General features: G+C 42.6%; 2 protein-coding genes across 13 annotated transcripts in view; one reads left to right on the top strand and one right to left on the bottom strand.

The window, feature by feature from the left end:
- The window catches only part of Scalloped (TEA domain transcription factor 1 homolog scalloped), a 128,798-nt gene that overhangs the window by 67,928 nt on the left and 43,790 nt on the right, over positions 1 to 17,080 (bottom strand). The gene's annotated exons all lie outside the window — the stretch shown is intronic.
- On the top strand, positions 10,112 to 16,466 carry LOC143213434 (uncharacterized). Of its 2 annotated transcripts, XR_013009968.1 has the most exons (3): positions 10,112 to 12,861; positions 13,095 to 13,258; positions 13,358 to 16,466. XR_013009968.1 is itself a non-coding variant. In XM_076433286.1 (2 exons), the coding sequence occupies exons 1-2, from the start codon at positions 12,340 to 12,342 to the stop codon at positions 13,152 to 13,154; spliced, it is 582 nt and encodes a 193-aa protein (XP_076289401.1). In that variant the 5' UTR covers positions 10,112 to 12,339; the 3' UTR covers positions 13,155 to 16,466. The 2 variants fall into 2 exon arrangements, 1 of the variants encoding a protein (XP_076289401.1); XM_076433286.1 differs by having other exon boundaries at positions 13,095 to 16,466.

Raw genomic sequence — 17,080 nt, 5'->3', positions numbered from 1 at the left:
ATTTGAATTTACATATAATGATTGAAAGTTGAATCTGAATCTATAGATATAATGATCGAAAGTTGATTTTGAATTTAGATTTAAATGTGTGCCTATAACAATTATGAAAGTGATCTAAGTGATACATTTCTTGTTTGGAGATACTTCAAGGAAAAGGATCGTCACACTAATGTATTCCTTAATAAAAACAATTCATATTTTTTTTCCATTTTCACTTAGACCACTTTCATAATTGTGAGCACAATTATGTCCGTCGAGGTAGGTGACTGCGTTCAAGTTCCGGCACATAAAGCGAGAAACACGTTCACCTTTCATGGGTACAAGAAATCGCGCGTCCACGATTCGCCATGATCCATGCGTGAATCGCTTCTTCCTGCTTCCCTTCCCTTTTACTCGTCTTTCCTCCCCTCTCCTTCCCTGTCTTATCCTTCGAATCTCGAGGAGGAACCCCAAACTGCCTTAATGGGGCAGACTCGTTTTTAGGATCGCAAGAGTGCGGGATGCACCTTATCATTCATCGATAGTGCAAAAATGTAGCTGTCGCAGCTTTATGCTTTATGCAAATTATTATTATTATTATTATTTATTATAAACGGACCGAAGCCCTCTTACATAAATGTTTACAATAGAAAAACAATAAAAGACTGCTCGTATAATAACATAGAAGGGACATGCACAAAAACTAATGGTATTATCCTATAATCCTGCGCGATTGTTTTTTAAACATGTGCAAAGACTCAATGAAAAATCAATACGATTATAGAGAGTGCTAGAGTCTGCAACAATGCGATTTATTGGATTAATTAATCCATAGGTAGATCTGGCTTTAAGGGTTTGAAATCCTGCTCTAGTTATCAATACACGTTCAGGTACGTAGAAATTGATTTGCGTAAGTAGAGAGGGACAAACAATATGATTATTAATTAAATTAAAAATAAAGCTCTGGTCGGATACTCTTCTTCGAGCAGACAATGTTTCTAGGTTCATTGTGGTTAATATTGTGGAGTAATCATGATCAAAGAATAAGATTGGATTATTTAACTTATATGTGAACAAAACCTGAGAAATTTATGCAAATTATGCCTTCTAAACGAAAAAATAGGACTTTTGAGGGCAATCGCGGCCTAGATTGATCTCTTATCTAGCGCTTTTGACTACTGGAAAACCCCATTTTTGCATTATCGAGGAATGCGAACGCGCATCCCGCACCCTTGTAATCCTGGAAACAGGTCTACCCCCTTAACGAGATTATTTGGTATGAAGCAACGGTTCACTCGAATTAAATTGGTAGAAAGATGATCTTGACCAAAATGGATGCGGCGAGAGAGAGGGAGAGAGAGAGAATCATGCTTACGTGATCGCGGACACGGTATATCACGGTTTCGTTTTACTCCGCGGTGGTTAGGTGAAACAAGATTTAGCGACGGTAACCTCAAAGTGTTATGTTTTATGTGGTTGCACGTGCGCAAACGCGTACAATAGGGAAACCCCGACGGATAAGTGTACCGAAGATTCTCCGATCCGTGTAACAAATAGCGATAAATCGACTATCAAATTTCCGATTGCAGAATTTTCATTCCCGAAAGAACGTATCTAAGTAAAGAGAGCAATTCGATCGAGGAGATAGTGTAATATTTCGAGGAGAAAGAAGCAGCAAAGTGTGTTGCGAAATTTCATCGAGTTAGTCTTATCGTTAGTCAGAAGTTTTCAGTGTGAATTCGACTCGATTACACGAGCCGCGCGAGTAATCCCGTGCAAACCGAGTATCCATTAATCGAGTTACCCGGAACTTGAAACTCGGTGAGCAGTGAAGTTCGCCTAACATTAAAATCAAGAGCGATTTAATTTCCGGAGCTCGACCGGTTCGAATAAATCCGCTCTGTTTGCCTATTCGTTCGAACCGATTTCGGTTTCGATTCGTTTGTTTCGAGTAGTTCCTCGAATCGACTAGTTTCGTTCGTGTAGTTTGCACGTGGAAAGTATAGTAAAAGAATGGATGCGGTAAAATCATTTGAAAGAAGCTTATATCGATCGTTATACATACATAATCTGACGCAATTTCACGTATTGCCAACTCGTAATAGTACCCCTCGAAAATGCGCAGGCCGGGCCGAAAACTTTTGGTTTAATACGAAAGACTTACCTAAAACAGAAAAAAGAAAGGATTATCAGTGATTGTAGGCATTCATGTCGTGTTCGAGTATGTTTGATCGACGTCGTAACAATTATTTCTAGTTAGGAATCTCGACTAAAGAGAAACAGATCGAAACGACGTTGGATCGGTGAGATCGTTCGAATCGGATATCGCGGATCGAGTCTCGTCTTATTGTTAGACCTTAGGCCCCGTTCTCGACGGAGAGTCGATCGGAAACAGGCCTCCGTTGCGCACTCGAGTTCACCCGTGGCTCTGTGGGTTGTGGGCTGCGAGCTCTGAGCTGTGAACTGCGAGCTGCGGGTTGTGGGCTGCGTGCATTAAGCCGTGAGATTCAGGTTTTATAAACTACATCTAAGTTCGTTTGCAGCCTGACTCGCAACTCGCAGCTCGCTATTCGGAACGCCGCAAATCGCTAGATTCTCCGAGCACGCGGCGCGTTTGTGCCCCCTACGTACACTCTTGCGCGAAAACTTGGCGCGCGAATAAGAAGCAGGAAGAACGCGCGAAAACAGAAACGGAAATAGCAACAGAGAAAGGTAAGCTCGATCGTTCCCATTATTCTGTTGGATGTAACAAACGATCAAAAATGTTACGGGGACCTGATCGTTGGAATCGAGACTTTACTAGAGTATTTACTAGAGGTTCCTGTTTCGTCGTGTAGCAAACAAATCCGGATCTCTATCCGTGTAAAGCAACAGGCACGTGGTTGCCTTGTAAAAATAATAAGGATTCATTTATTTAGACTTTGCGCGGTTCTTATTATAATATGTGCTCTGATAAAGATATCTTTACTTTATCGAACTCAAAATTCGTGACTTTCTCCTACGAATTATGATGTATTTGGTATGTAATTCAGTAGATTTGTACCCGGCGCGTTTGCAGATCGAAGTTTCGATCCTGTAGGATGAATGGTTTAGAAGTTATGCTTGCTTAAAGTTGAGCATATTTACAGTTTTTTGACAGGTAAGAGCGCCGCCATATTGATTTGTAGTGACGGTCGCACGCCGCTTACTGATTTGGTTAGGATTAGGTCGATCGGGGCGGTAAGGTAAGCAGCTTACGGTCGTCACTACAAACCAATATGGCGGCGCCTTTACCTGTCAAAAATGCTCAACTTTAAGAGACCATAATTCCTCAACTATTGATCCTAAAGGATCGAAACGTCGATCTACTGCATTACATACCAAATACATCATAATTCGTAGGAGAAAGCTACTAATTTTGAGCCCGGTAAAGTAAAGTTTACCCAAGATATTTATTAAATCATTTCTTGTGAAAGCATCTTTATAATTTCATTAATTGTGAAATAAAAAAATCTAGAGTCGGTCAATTGATCGGACGTGATACACGGAGCTATTTTAACTGGAAAAAAGTAAACATTTCTTCCGATCTAGAATATTTCCATTCCCTATGATTTTTTTCATAGATTTAATAATGCAAACAATATTTTGAATAATGGTACAGCAATTTTTAGTGCCGCCTCTCTCTCTCAGAGGGGACAACCGAGTGCAAATGATTAATATCATTTCTGTTTCACGGGTACACGTGGCACGTGAAACGTGTTAAGGATCCGTAAATCGGATCCGTTCGGCACGTTCGAATCCGGCGACTGACGTTTATGTTTTTCTTTTAAGAGAGTCGAGAAGAATTCTATAGAAAAACGTAATCACATTAGTCATCGGACTCGAACGTGTCGAATGGATCTGCGTGTGTTTTCACGGATCTTCAACTTTTAATATCTCGCATATATTATGTATTACATAGATGATTGCATAAGTTCGTTGCCCGATTTTCATAAATATAAAACAAATTAGATAGTCACCATTCTTTTCTACGATTAGAATCACATCCATAAATTTCGTACATTTATTTTCTACAATTAGAAAAGAATGTATTCTTTAAAATTTAACCATTTTGAATTTTATGTTCAAATCGGGCACGAACTTATGCAATCATCTGATACATTCTGAAAACGTTGAATTTGGTCGTTCAAACATAAACAAAGGTGTCGATCACACGGGCAAATATTTATCTGGCATTAAAGCAGATATTTCATGGAAGTAAAATTGATTTGTGCACGTTGATTAGTACACGTTCAAAACCGCGGTGGCTATTTACAATAGTCGTGCGATATTGATCGTTGTCAAGCTTGGCAACATAACAGCGTGATTCTATTCCAACGTCGAGTCGCCATTTCCCGAAAAATCGCTGCCGTATTCAATAATTCTGACCGATATAAATACAGATAGCGTAATAGCGCATCTTATCCGATCGGTGACCGGTGTGCTCGCGACTACCGAATCGCTGTTTGCGTCGCAGCAGGCTGCGTTTGCGATCTATTATGTATCAAGCTCAGATGCGTGTATATCACCGTTGCCCACAGGACAATGATAGATCAATGCGACACGCTCGGATTAATGGGTTGCACGCTTACACGCAGAGATACGCTTACACGCTTACTCGCTTACACGCTTACACGTGTACGTAGCGGGGCGTTATCGGTCGCTCGTATTTTCCCCTCGAGAGCCCTTCTTCCGGTTATCGAGAAAGCACGACAACCATGTTTCTACGTATGCCGATAGGTACGCGCGAGGTTCTCGATCCGGTAATAGTTCTTCCGTGTCCTCCGACCTCGACGATCTTTCGAGCCTATAAACTATAATTGATTTTCCTTAGCCAAGAACGATTCGTAACTTTATGTTCCTGGCGAAGATGAAGTTGCGAAAACCGCTCGACCAACCAAATCACCGATCGGTTAATTGCGTTGCACGCGTGTTACTAGACAGCGTATCTTTATGCATTTATGAAGAAATTGCTCGGGTGAACAAAGTCATTAACCCCTTGCCGTATTTTAACGTGTCACACGCGTCATGAAGATTTTACACAAAATCTAACAAATATGAATGTTACGCCTTTCTCTTTAAATGAAATAAAATTTGATTCGTTCGTAATCAATGTTCAAGCATTCAAATAAATGTCGCCGTGCAAAAAAATTCTATGACATTTCAAAGACGTTTTAATCACCGTAACTGTAAAGAAAGTGATACGGCAAGGGGTTAAGAGGCGAAATCAATTTTTATTTTATTCCAGCTTCCCGCAATAAACGCAGAACATTTTGATTTCGCATGAAAATCCGCAGACGCACATTTTCGTCTGAGGGAGCAGCCAAAATTCAAAGCGGTCGCCAATGGTCTACATCAGTGGTTCGTAACCTTTTTGAAGTCAGGGAACACTTTTGATTACATGAAAAATTTGTGGAACACCAAAATTAATGATCCAAAAAACAAACAAAAAGATCCCGCGTATAAATAAATATATTTAATATATTTCGCAGAATTTATAATATATTTTTCGCAGAAACCAGTGGTCTACATATTCGATGATAATAATTCTTAACCCCTTGCCTTTCAATATCGTGTCCGACTCGTGATGAATTTTCTGAACATACTCTGATCAAAATGTATGTTAATATTGTTAATAATTTCCTTTGAACCGAAATAAAATTCGATTTTGGCTTCGTGCAGCTATATTGGAGAACATGTAGGCATACAGTAGATATAAATTTTCTCCTTTTTCTTAAATTGCGATCTATAAAAAAGCTTTAATCACTGAAACCGTAAATCGTAGAGCAAGGGGTTTAATAGAAGACTGGACATTGACCGTGAAGAATCGAAGCGCATCATCTAGAATCTGGAGGAAGGGAAAGACGCGTCGAAAATACAAGTTCGCCGACGCGACGCGACGGTCGGAGTCGGCTGTGGGCGTGCAAAAAGAAAATGGGAAAGAGGAGGAAGACGAAAGAGAAAGAGAGGGGGACGATATAGAAGAGAGACGGGGGAACGTTGCTCGAGCCACTCGTCCCTTCATAAATGTTTGAGCGCACGGCAAAGTGCGGAGTGGTATCGGGCTTCCTCCACAGCCTTCCGTTCCGTATACACTAACTGAATTAACCGGTCGACGGTGTACCGTTGCAACGCGACGCGTGTATGTATAACGCGCGCAGCTAGGGAACACGCGTGCAGAACTCGCGCTCTGCGGATCCGCTCCGCGCGAGCTGCGCATATCCTGCATATGATCGCAGTCCTCCGACCCTCCGACCCTCCGGCCGCAATATATTACCGAGCGCGATGTCCCGTGCAATTTACGTACAATTATGCAGATGCGCCCAAAGCTCGCCCACGTACCGCTCTCTCCGATGGGAAACAACGACAAGGAAAGTTGTAGCGAAAGAGAGAATCACGCGGAAACGGAAAGAGAAAAACGAATGGGAGACAGACCGAGCCATCAGCAGTTACTTTGGCTAACGCCGCTTTTTCAATGTTGCCCTGTTGCACGCTTTCGATTCAAACATCATTTTCACGATTCCCTTCCGCTCCACTTTAAACACCTCTACAAATATCGAAATAAAGCTTCCTTCAACACGAATTATCTTCCACGAATGCGGAAGCTAAACAACTCAAAACAGCAGCATATTGAAGAAAATGTATCCTCTGTTTTAATTAATTCATTAACGCAGAGTAAAGTCACAGATTTCTTTAATGTGTAAGAGCCTAGTAGATTATGTTTACTATATGTATATTATATATTTAAAACTGTGACAATCAGCGAATGATTAACTCCTGAACGAACCTCTCTATAACTCGAAGGTTTCAGTTCTTCCCTCGAGGTTCGATTGTAGTTTTCGAGGTACACCGCGCATATTCGAAACGCCGGCAAACACTGAGCAAAGTATTGCCCCTATCTACTCGTATTATTCAGGAGGACAGTCGTCTCGTCTCGCGTTGTCCCGTCGCATCCACGAACGCGACCGAGAATAATTTATTATGCGCGAGACGCGACGAGCGCGAGCCGAGCATAAGGACGAGCCAGCAAGCATCGCTTTATTTCATTTTATGGCCACCCTTTGCCCGTTGCAACTTTATTGCGAAATTCATTTACGGCGCAGCCAGGCCCGCCCGAAAGACCCTTAGACTACCTGAAAGGACGTAAAAGCCGCGATAATTGAAGTCCTGCCTCGGTCTACTGCCGCGATCTTCCTCTTAACTCTTCCCCTACAATTAGCCAAGTTTATTAGAGCGCGACAGAAATTCGAAAACACCGAATGTGCTGGACGTGGTTGTCGTAGAAACATTGTCGCAGACAGGTAACCGAACGCGTCGAAAGGAAACAACGCAGTTCTGCGTGCGTTTATCGAATTGTGCGGGGCAAGAGACACGCGAGGAATCAAAAACTAGGTACTGCAAATGGAGATGTGTGTTTTAGATAAGCATACGGGCCGCGTTTCACGCACAGAAGTGCCGGCAAGCGTTTCTCGTGTTTCCCGGCGCCGATGTGAAAATCTGAAATTTTTCATCGATAGCAATCGATAGACTGCGCATCTTTATGCAATTATGGCTTTTGAAAATGTTCGAAAGATGCTGGGACATAAATATGACAATTCAGTACGAATTTCATTTATTTCAGATCTGAAAAGAGACTAAGACCATGGAAAATAAGATTTTGTTTCATCCGAGTTTCTTCAAGTTCGCCTACGAAAATTGCAAATTGCATAAACATCTGCAATCTAGTAATCGACAACATAAATATTCGAAGGATCTTTATGCAATTATGGCTTTTGAAAATGTTTGAAAGATGCTAGGATATAAATATGACAATTCAGCACGAATTTCATTTATTACAGATCTGAAAAGAAACTAATGCCACGGAGAATAAGATTTTGTTTCATCCGAGTTTCTTCAAGTTCGCCTACGAAAATTGCAAATTGCATAAACATCTGCAATCTAGTAATCGACAACATAAATATTCGAAGGATCTTTATGCAATTATGGCTTTCGAAAATGTTCGAAAGATGCTAGGACATAAATATGACAATTCAGCACGAATTTCATTTATTATAGATCTGAAAAGAAACTTAGGCCACGGAGAATAAGATTTTGTTTCATCCGAGTTTCTTCAAGTTCTTCTACGAAAATTGCAAATTGCATAAACATCTGCATAAATATTCAAAGAGGTATTGAAGAAGAAAGAAACGAAAGGGAAAGCGAATGGGATTGCGAGTGCGAATGCAACGTCGAAGCAACTGAAATTTCACAGTCGTCTACGCTACTGCACTCTCATTACCGACGGTTCACGGTACACCCACATTCACGCGACGTGCATAAATGCGTGTGCGCAAACGCGTGTAAACACCGCAGCTGCGCGCACGCGGATCATTCGAATAATGCGACGCGCAATTACGCGACCGAACGGGAAGACGCGATTCGTTACGCGTCCGCGAATCGACTTCGCGAACTCTGTTTTCTCGCTCCGAATTCTACCTGTGCCGTGGCGGCTGGCGCGTTGTCTACAAAAGTGTCAGAGTCCCGGCAATTGGTAGAGTCGAACACGCGCTCAAACTTTTGAAATCGAATTGCTGCGCGAGTTCGCTCCACCGGTTCGTCTACGTATAAACGAAACGAAGCGAAACGAAACTCGCTGCGTCGCGAACAATTTCGTATAAAAATGGGAAAAGCTATTTTTTTTTAATGAAGGGACGAATCATATCTATCATATGTACCATATAGTTGACTCGTGCATGAAATCTCCGCGAGAGCGAGCACAAAGGCCGCGGGGGATCGCGAGGACATCGCCAAAGAACCAATCTAAAGTCTGCTCCGAGGTAAAGGAAGCGGTAAATTAGTCAGGACAGAAATCTTCTATTAATATTCCAGCCCCTTCTCGTCTACCGTCTCGCCTGTTAGACCACGAGTCTCCACGTTGAAGATACGCTCTAAGTAATCCTGCACATTCGTCGCGTTCATCGGCGATCGAATAGCGCAAACAATAATCCAGTGGTCGGCAAACTCATTAGTCAAAAGAGCCAAATATCAGCAGTAGAACGATTTAGATTTCTTTTGAGAGGGAAATTTCTTAACAAGAACCCTGGAAGTGGAAATTGCTCTTTATTTAAATTTAAATATAGCACACTGGCTGATTGGAAATTGTATTAAAATACTGTGTGTTCAATTCAAGTAGAATACATTTATTTTAAACACGTCATTTGTAGAAGAGCCGCACTCCAGTAGCCAAAGAGCCGCATGTGGCTCGCAGTTTGCCGACCACTGTGGTAATCGATGACAAAATCAAGCATTCGCACAATACGGTAACGATTCATTGACATCCGCAGGTGGAGAGGAAAGAAATATCTTCTATTAATATTCCAGCCCTTTCCTTGTCTCTGTCGCGCACGTTGGGCCCCCGTTTCCACAATTGCAAGGGTGCGAGATTCGCGTTCTCATTTCTCGATATAATGGAGTTTTTCAGTAGTTAAGAACGCTAGATAAAACATCGATCTAGGGCGCTAAGTGCCTCAAAAGTCCTATTTTAGCTACGTACGCAGTTGTATGCTTCCGAATAATGCAAATTACGCCTCGTAAACGAAAAAATAGGATTTTTGAGGGCGATAGCGCTCTAGATCGATCTTTTATCTAGCGATTTTGACTACTGAGAAACCCTATTTTTGTATTATCAAGAAATGAGAACGGAAATCCCGCACCCTTGCAATTCTGGAGAAAGAAGTCTTCTCCCTTCTCATTCGTCGTGTTCATCGGCATAGCACAAACAAATCAAAGAGCACATCATTGTGCCAATCGATGACAAAATCAAGCATTCGCACAATACGGTAACGATTCATTTACGTCGGCAGGTGGAGAGAAAAGGAGGAGGGAGAAGACAGGAGAAGAGACACGGTACGCCGAGCGAAATGACGAGCCTCGCGACGCGACGTCCTTCCGACAAGATAATTCGACCTTTTCCTTTCCGAGCTAGCCCGATCCGATCCGACCCGGCCCGGTCCAGCAAACCTGCACATAAGTATTGTGCACGCACACAAGAACGTACACAGGTAGTACATGAACAAGATCACGCGTGTTCCGCAGAGATTTCGCGTGAGCGAGCACCGCACCTCGCGCCAGCTGCTTTCAGTTGTCCGTCGGTCGCGAGGAAACGCAATTCGTAATTTACTGTGCGTTCGTAGAAACTAGAAACGTAACGATGATTCATACGCGGAAAGAGATTCGTCTCGGTCGAGCGGCACTCGCGAAACGCCAGGAATATCGCTCGCTCGACTCGCTCGACTCGCTCGACTCGCGTAAATGCACGTCGACCAAGACTGTAACTGTTGCCAGTGGTTTCGTGCGTTTCAGAGCTTCAAACTTTCAGCCACGATCCCATGATCTTACGCAGTCTGCCCTTTCCGTGCGTATTCACGAACTCGTTTCAAAGTACGTTCGGATTTCGACTTTGACGAAGCTGCTATTAACCCCTTGCCGTATTTCAACGAGTCAGACTCGTCGAGGAGATTTTAACAAAGTCTAACAAATATAAATGTTACGCGTTTCTTTTTAGATGAAATAACATTTGATTCGTTTGTGATTAATATTCAAGCATTAAAATAAACGTAGCCATACAAGAAATATTGGGCTGTGTAATAAATTCCCGCGTTTTTTGTATTTTATTTTTTCCCCGCCATTTTGTGTTTTGTTAGGTGAAGTATCTACATGCATTCGCAAGTCTTTTTCTTGCTCTAAAAACCTATCTGCTTCAATTGTTTCGAATAAATTGATTTTCTAATCAATTTTCAGGCTTTTTCAATGGGAGCTCCAGGAGGCAGAAAAATTCATTTTCGACATTTCACTTAAGTTGTGCGGTACCCAAGCTCCAAGTTTTTGAGTAAGGCCCATGGAGTGAAGATGGTCTTACTGAAGATCACTTACCATCGCTAACCATCTTCAATTCGAACAAAACACAAAATTGCGGGAACAAATAAAATACAAAAAACGCGGGAATTTATTACACAACCCAATATAAATTTTCTTTTCGCCTCTACCACATTTCTGAGGATAAAGACGTCTTAATCACTGTAACTGTAAAGGAAATGGTACTGAAGGGGTTAAATTAGAAAAATATTTGGATTTTGCGATTCAGGATTGTTTCGATGTAGGACGAACGGCATGATCAATGTGGACAACATCATGTGGGAAAGACAAGACTTTCTCGATAAGTTCTTGATATTTCTCGGACCTTTCACGATACTGTGCGTGTTTTCGAAACTGAAAACGAGAGGGGCGAGTGCTCGAGAACTACAACAGGGTAGTAGAGTTGTTAATTTTTTGCTCTGAGAAAGACTATTAGAAGAGAATGCGAAGGAGAGTTAACGATGGAGAGGAGACGAGGCGGTGCGGTGGTACGTGGCCCGTTGATTCACCGCAATAACGAGGAAGCGTAGTCAGGAATCCTTGTCTAGAAGGATACCGAGCCTATTACTAAACCGCTAAACCACAAATAGCGAAATAGTTGATAGTTGATAGCCGATAGCAGTTCGGCACTTCCGGATAGGTCGGACACGCAACTATATTTTTCCAGAGAGCCTATCGATCAGATCGGGAATCGAACCGATCAAATATTCCGTATTTTCTTCCTTCTCTTCTCCTGTCTTTCGAATTTCATTGCACTCTCACGGTCACGGCCACCGGCACGGTCACGGTCGCGCACTTTACGCATCGTGAAATCCATTGCCGAAATTATTTGCTTCAAACAATTTTCTCACCGCGTTACATGCGAGTCTACGTGTACGTTTACGTGAAAAATTGCGCCGACTAGTAGAGTAGTAGAGTAGAATTTCACTTTGCTGACGATACTCGGCTACAGACTCGTTGCTGGACCCGAAATCTCTTGTCGTTCCGAAACGGTTCCTTTTACTTTGCTTAATTTGCTAACACAAGAGGGTTAGGTGGATCCGAGGACGCGGGGGGCCACAGTACGGATCGGAATTCCGATATTTTCATTGAAATTCCTCGAACCGTGGAGAATATCGAAAACAAAACTCTTGCGTGTATCGCGCTCGCGCACATGAAAGCGTATCAACGCAGAAACTAAATTACCGTTCCTTTGTGCGTCGCTCTATTATCGCGGACATGTTCGTTAAACACTAGCAAGATGAAACGGTACGAATGATCGTTTGTCGCGCGAGCTCGACTAACTCCACGGCCACCGCTAATTTCATTGAGAATATTTCAACGTAGAACGCCGTTGGGGGGTCTGTGGGGGCTGTTGGCTGGCTGCTGGTACGGGGTTACGTGGCTAGCGTGTCTGGGGCGGAAAGTTATGTTGCGCTGTAACAGCGGACGGGTGACGCTCGCGCATGAATGCAGCTCCCGTGTCGTTTTAACCCAGCGTTGGTAGGCGGCAACGCGAGTTACGAGTTATACGCGTCTACCTACTGCGCGTGTAACGCGTCCGCAAAACTCCAAGAACCGCGATGTCGGTGTGTTATACCGATTTTTAGCGAAATGCGACTGCCGCGCGGCACTTTACGACGGTACGGGCAGTACAGACCGGCGACTTTACGGGTCGCGTTCCCAACGTCTTCAAAGTCCGGTGGAATCGCAGCCACGCGGCGCGACGCGTGCCGAACGTGCACCGAACATTCCCAAAATTCGACCGTTTTCGAGAAACGATTGGCGCGGCGTCCGGATATTGGATGGGCAGCAGAAAACAATATGTATCTGAAAACGGGCAAGAAAGACGTCGTTGTTCCCAACGTCTTCGAAGTCCGGTGGAATTGTAGCAACGCGGCGCGTCGCGTGGCGAACGTGCACCGAACATTCTCAAAAGACCGTTTTCGAGAAAAGACTGGCGCAACGTCTTCGAAGTCCGGTGGAATTGTAGTATGTACTTATTGAAATATTAATATTATACAATGTAGTACAATTGCAGCGATAGGTCAAGTGATACGTCAAGTAAACGTTCAAATGCTTCATTATGTTTATTTTTTATGTGTTTTATAAATGAGAATACATACAACGTACCCCTTCAATCTAGTGGGTTATTAAATCTTTTCAACGAAAAAATGATTTCACTAGTTTCGTTCACAAAAATAAATTTTTTGCAAAATCCTGAGGTGGTAGACAAGTTTTACGGCCAGATTTGCAACCAGCGTGACGAAATCTACAGGAAATGATGCATAGCATGTCAAGAAAAAGATCTATCCGGACATGGCATTGGATAAACCGCAATTTACTTGAAATTCTGCAAGTTCAACAGAGATTTTCAAGATTAAAAAACGTTCGTACCATAATCTCTCTATGCAATATTTCAGCTTTAATTTTTTTTAAATCATGGCTCTATCTCATTTCTATCAAAAGTTCTTTGATTTTGGCACAGAATAACGTTGAACGTGCACCGAACATTCTGAAAATTGGCGCGTTGTCTGTATAGGCAGGAGAAAACAGTACGTATCTGGAAACAGGCAAGAAAGACATCGTAGTCGTGTTCCTGATCGTGATCGTGATCGTAGTCGCGATCGGTACGTCGGCGAACCGACGTGTTCAAAGGAACGAATCGGACAGCTTCCTCGCGGAATCGCAGATCGTTTCCATCGAAGCATTCGCAAGGAGCGAGCGAGCGCACGTACGGAAACGTGTGACGCGAGGAGAAGGCAAACGGACGAGAAGGCACGAAACCTGCGCGCCATGGAAAACGGGTTGAGAAGCACGACGATAGGAAAGAGAACGCGGTGACAAGTGCAACGCGAGAAGTCTGAGCGAATGAGAAAAGAAGCAAAGAGGAGAAAGGCAAGAGGCAAGAAGAAAGAATGGAATCGAGCAGCACAGAGACGTGTGCAGACGCGCCAATTACCAACTCGTTCGAAGACGGCCATTAGGAGTCTCGGCAAACAAACGACTTTCCCTTTTTGTCGTCTCGAAGCTCGATCGTTTTAACGATCATCGGTACACCTTCGCGTGATTTCAGTGAGAGAAGGACCGACCGTGTTAACCCTTCTTCTGGCTTTCCGATTCGTTTCTTTGTAGCGATTCGCCTGCCTTTGATCTCGAGAGGAAAAGGTTGGGTCGGCTTGCCGACCGCTCAGACCGCTTCTCCGACTCGACCGGAGTTCCTCGAGACCCGTGAACGTCCCGGCGAATCATCCTGAGAGCACTGTCAACCGTGTTACAAACCTTAAACAGCATCCACCTGGTTGTTCGATTACAAAATTATACCGATACCCCGTTACCGCCCGGCTCTTTCTCTCCTTTCCCTTTTCCCCGCAGTAGTTGACACCGTGCTTCCAGGAGAAACAATTGATATATGTACATACAGTAGAACCTCGATTAACCGGCTTGATCGGAAGACAAACAGCCCGGACAAACTAGGGTCCGATGGATAATCGAGACCAGAGGGACATAATTAAAATGTACATTATATTACAAAATATTAGGTTGGCAACTAAGTTCGCGACCTCCATATTTTTTCAAACGAAGTCATTTATATCAAGTATTTTATATCAAATTAATCGCAAAATTCAGAGCTTTCCAATAACATACAGTTCAAAAGCAGAGTAGGGCAATAATCAAGTAATATTTAGAAATGACTAACAGTCTTTTTGAATGTTAGTCAAAACTTTTTGATTAGTTTTTAAATAATTAGACAGAGATGAATAATCAAATATTTCAGTACATTATCTCCAAACTGAATTGGTACCATATTTACGTAAACATTCATCATAAAAACCATAAACCTGTGCAATTTGTCGAGATTCGTGATTTCCTCTCAACAAAATCAGCCATGAACTTTTTGATTAGTTGGTGATAACTAATAAATGGCAAATAGTTAGTCGCAGCTCTCAGTAATCGTTAGCTATTGCTTATTAGTGGATTAGTAGTTGATGATCAGTCATCAATCTTTAGTTATCAGCAGACTGCGGAGCTTTAAGCAAAGTAAAAATTTACTTTGTCAATTATAAGACACTGAAACCCTAAAAAAATTTCTTTCTATTTTCAACAATTTTAATAAATCGAAAATGACATATGGACGTTCGTAAATTGTCTTAATATTTTTACTGTTTCAAATTACATCCATCCATTTTTGTCATAAATGCATAAAATCCGCAGTCTAGTCATCAGTCAGTATTGTGTGATTTACATACATTAATATTAGTAATTAGTAATCACTACACTGCGGATTTTATGCATTTATGATAAAAATGGGTACGTACAATTTAAAGCAGGGGACATGTTAAGAATATTTAACGACTTCAATGTATTAGTTTCAGCTTGATAGGATAATTAAAGGATGAATACAATTTTTATTTGACTGCTGTGTCCTGCAATCAGTGCAAATATTTTTTATTTTGCATAAAGATCCGCAGTCTAGTTATCACTAACTAATCAAAAAGTTTTGACTAATTACTATTTTGCTATGACTAACATTCAAAGAGACTTAGTCATTTTTAAATATTAGTTGATTATTGCCCTACTCTGTACAAAAGGAATGGTCACTGAATGAGGTTATAACGACACAATAAAAAAATTACGAAATAAAAGGTCGCGAATTTAGTTGCCAACCTAATAATTTTTTATTTTTGAAAATTGTTTTTCCTTCATAATACATATAATCATATTTATCCGGTTAATCGAGGTCCTACTGTGGATGAATAATCTTCGATATGCGAAGAAGGAATACGCAGATTGTGCATATCCCCATTCCCCTGAGACAACAGTTGCGAGAAACGATATAATTCCGGCTTGAAGTTTGAAAAGCGAGGCGTTTAGTAGATTCGAGTGCTTGCCCGGTTACCGCTGAACGCGCGCCGCAACGGTAGACACGTGCCACGCGTTACACCGCCGTGCCGCGCCGTTTGCGAGAAAGGGAGAAACAGAGAAAGCGCGAAAGTGCGAAACGCGGATGGAGAAAACTGAAATGAAACTGAAAGAGAAGCGAAAACGAAATAGCGTGGAACAGACGTGATTCTGTTGCGTTTTAATAACGCAACGGTACGAAAGGATGGTCGTGCAAACGAAAAGGAACGGTAAGCGTAGGTGTACGTCGAGGAGAGTAAGCGGAGGGGAGGAGTCACGGATGAAAAACGCGAGACAAACGCCATCGGCGAAGAAACGATTTTCCAAAGGGGAAAAACGAGGGGAACGTACGCGAACGATGGCTTCGATTGTGCAAATATCCATGCACGATACGTATACGTAGATGTAGGTACTTATATTACGCTTGTATCGAGAATACATACATTGGCGCGTTGGCACGTAGCGGAGAGGGGTTGCTGGAGAAGGGTAGGGGTGTATCGAGGTCGACCGGTTCTCCAACAGCCGTCACCCGTTAAGGGACATTGCGACACACGCGCCAGTCTTTTCTCCCTCTTTCTCTACGTTTCGCTGTTTCGCGACTCGGCCACTGCTAGACCCAGACCTAACCCAGGGAATTCTGGATAAATTCTACGGGTACTTCGACGACCTCCAGCGGAGTCGCTAAATTCTACTTGTCAATTCAAATCGTCACCAATACTGTCTCAGACCTAACCCAGGGAATTCTGGATAAATTCTACTTGTCATCAATTCAAATTCAAATCGTCACCAATTCAAATCGTCACCAATTCTGTTTCGCGACTCGGCCACCATTAGACCCAGACCTAACCCAGGGAATTCTGGATAAATTCTACTTATACTTTGACGACCTCCAGCGGAGTCGCCGAAATCGTCGCCAATTCTGTTTCGCGACTCGGTCACTGTTAAACCCAGACCTGATCCAGGGAATTCTGAATAAATTCTACTTGTCATCAATTCAAATCGTCACCAATCCTGTTTCGCTGTTTCGCGACTCTGCCACTGTTACACCCAGACCTGATCAAGGGAGTTCTGGATAAGTTCTACATGAACTTCGACGACCTGTGTCTTCAACTGTTTCGCTGTTTCACGACTCAACCACTGTGAGACTCATTGTTAGTCCTGACCCAGGGACTTCTGGATAAATTCTACATGAACTTCGACGACCTCTGTCTTCAACTGATTCGCTGTTTCACGACTCTGCCACTGTCAGACTCATTGTCAGACCTGACCAGGGAGTTCTGGATAAGTTCTACATGTACTTCGACGATCT

The sequence above is a fragment of the Lasioglossum baleicum genome, chromosome 11 (genome assembly GCF_051020765.1).
Source record: "Lasioglossum baleicum chromosome 11, iyLasBale1, whole genome shotgun sequence".
In the NCBI taxonomy this organism is placed as follows: domain Eukaryota; kingdom Metazoa; phylum Arthropoda; class Insecta; order Hymenoptera; family Halictidae; genus Lasioglossum; species Lasioglossum baleicum.
Note: the sequence above shows the minus strand (reverse complement) of the source record. Positions and strands in the feature narration are given on the sequence as shown.

Coding starts and splice junctions, on each gene's coding strand:
- LOC143213434 (XM_076433286.1), top strand. CDS start 12,340: ATGCAGCTCCCGTGTCGTTTTAACCCAGCGTTGGTAGGCGGCAACGCG. Junction 12,862..13,094: donor CGAAGTCCGGTGGAATTGTA/GTATGTACTTAT, acceptor CAAAATCCTGAG/GTGGTAGACAAGTTTTACGG.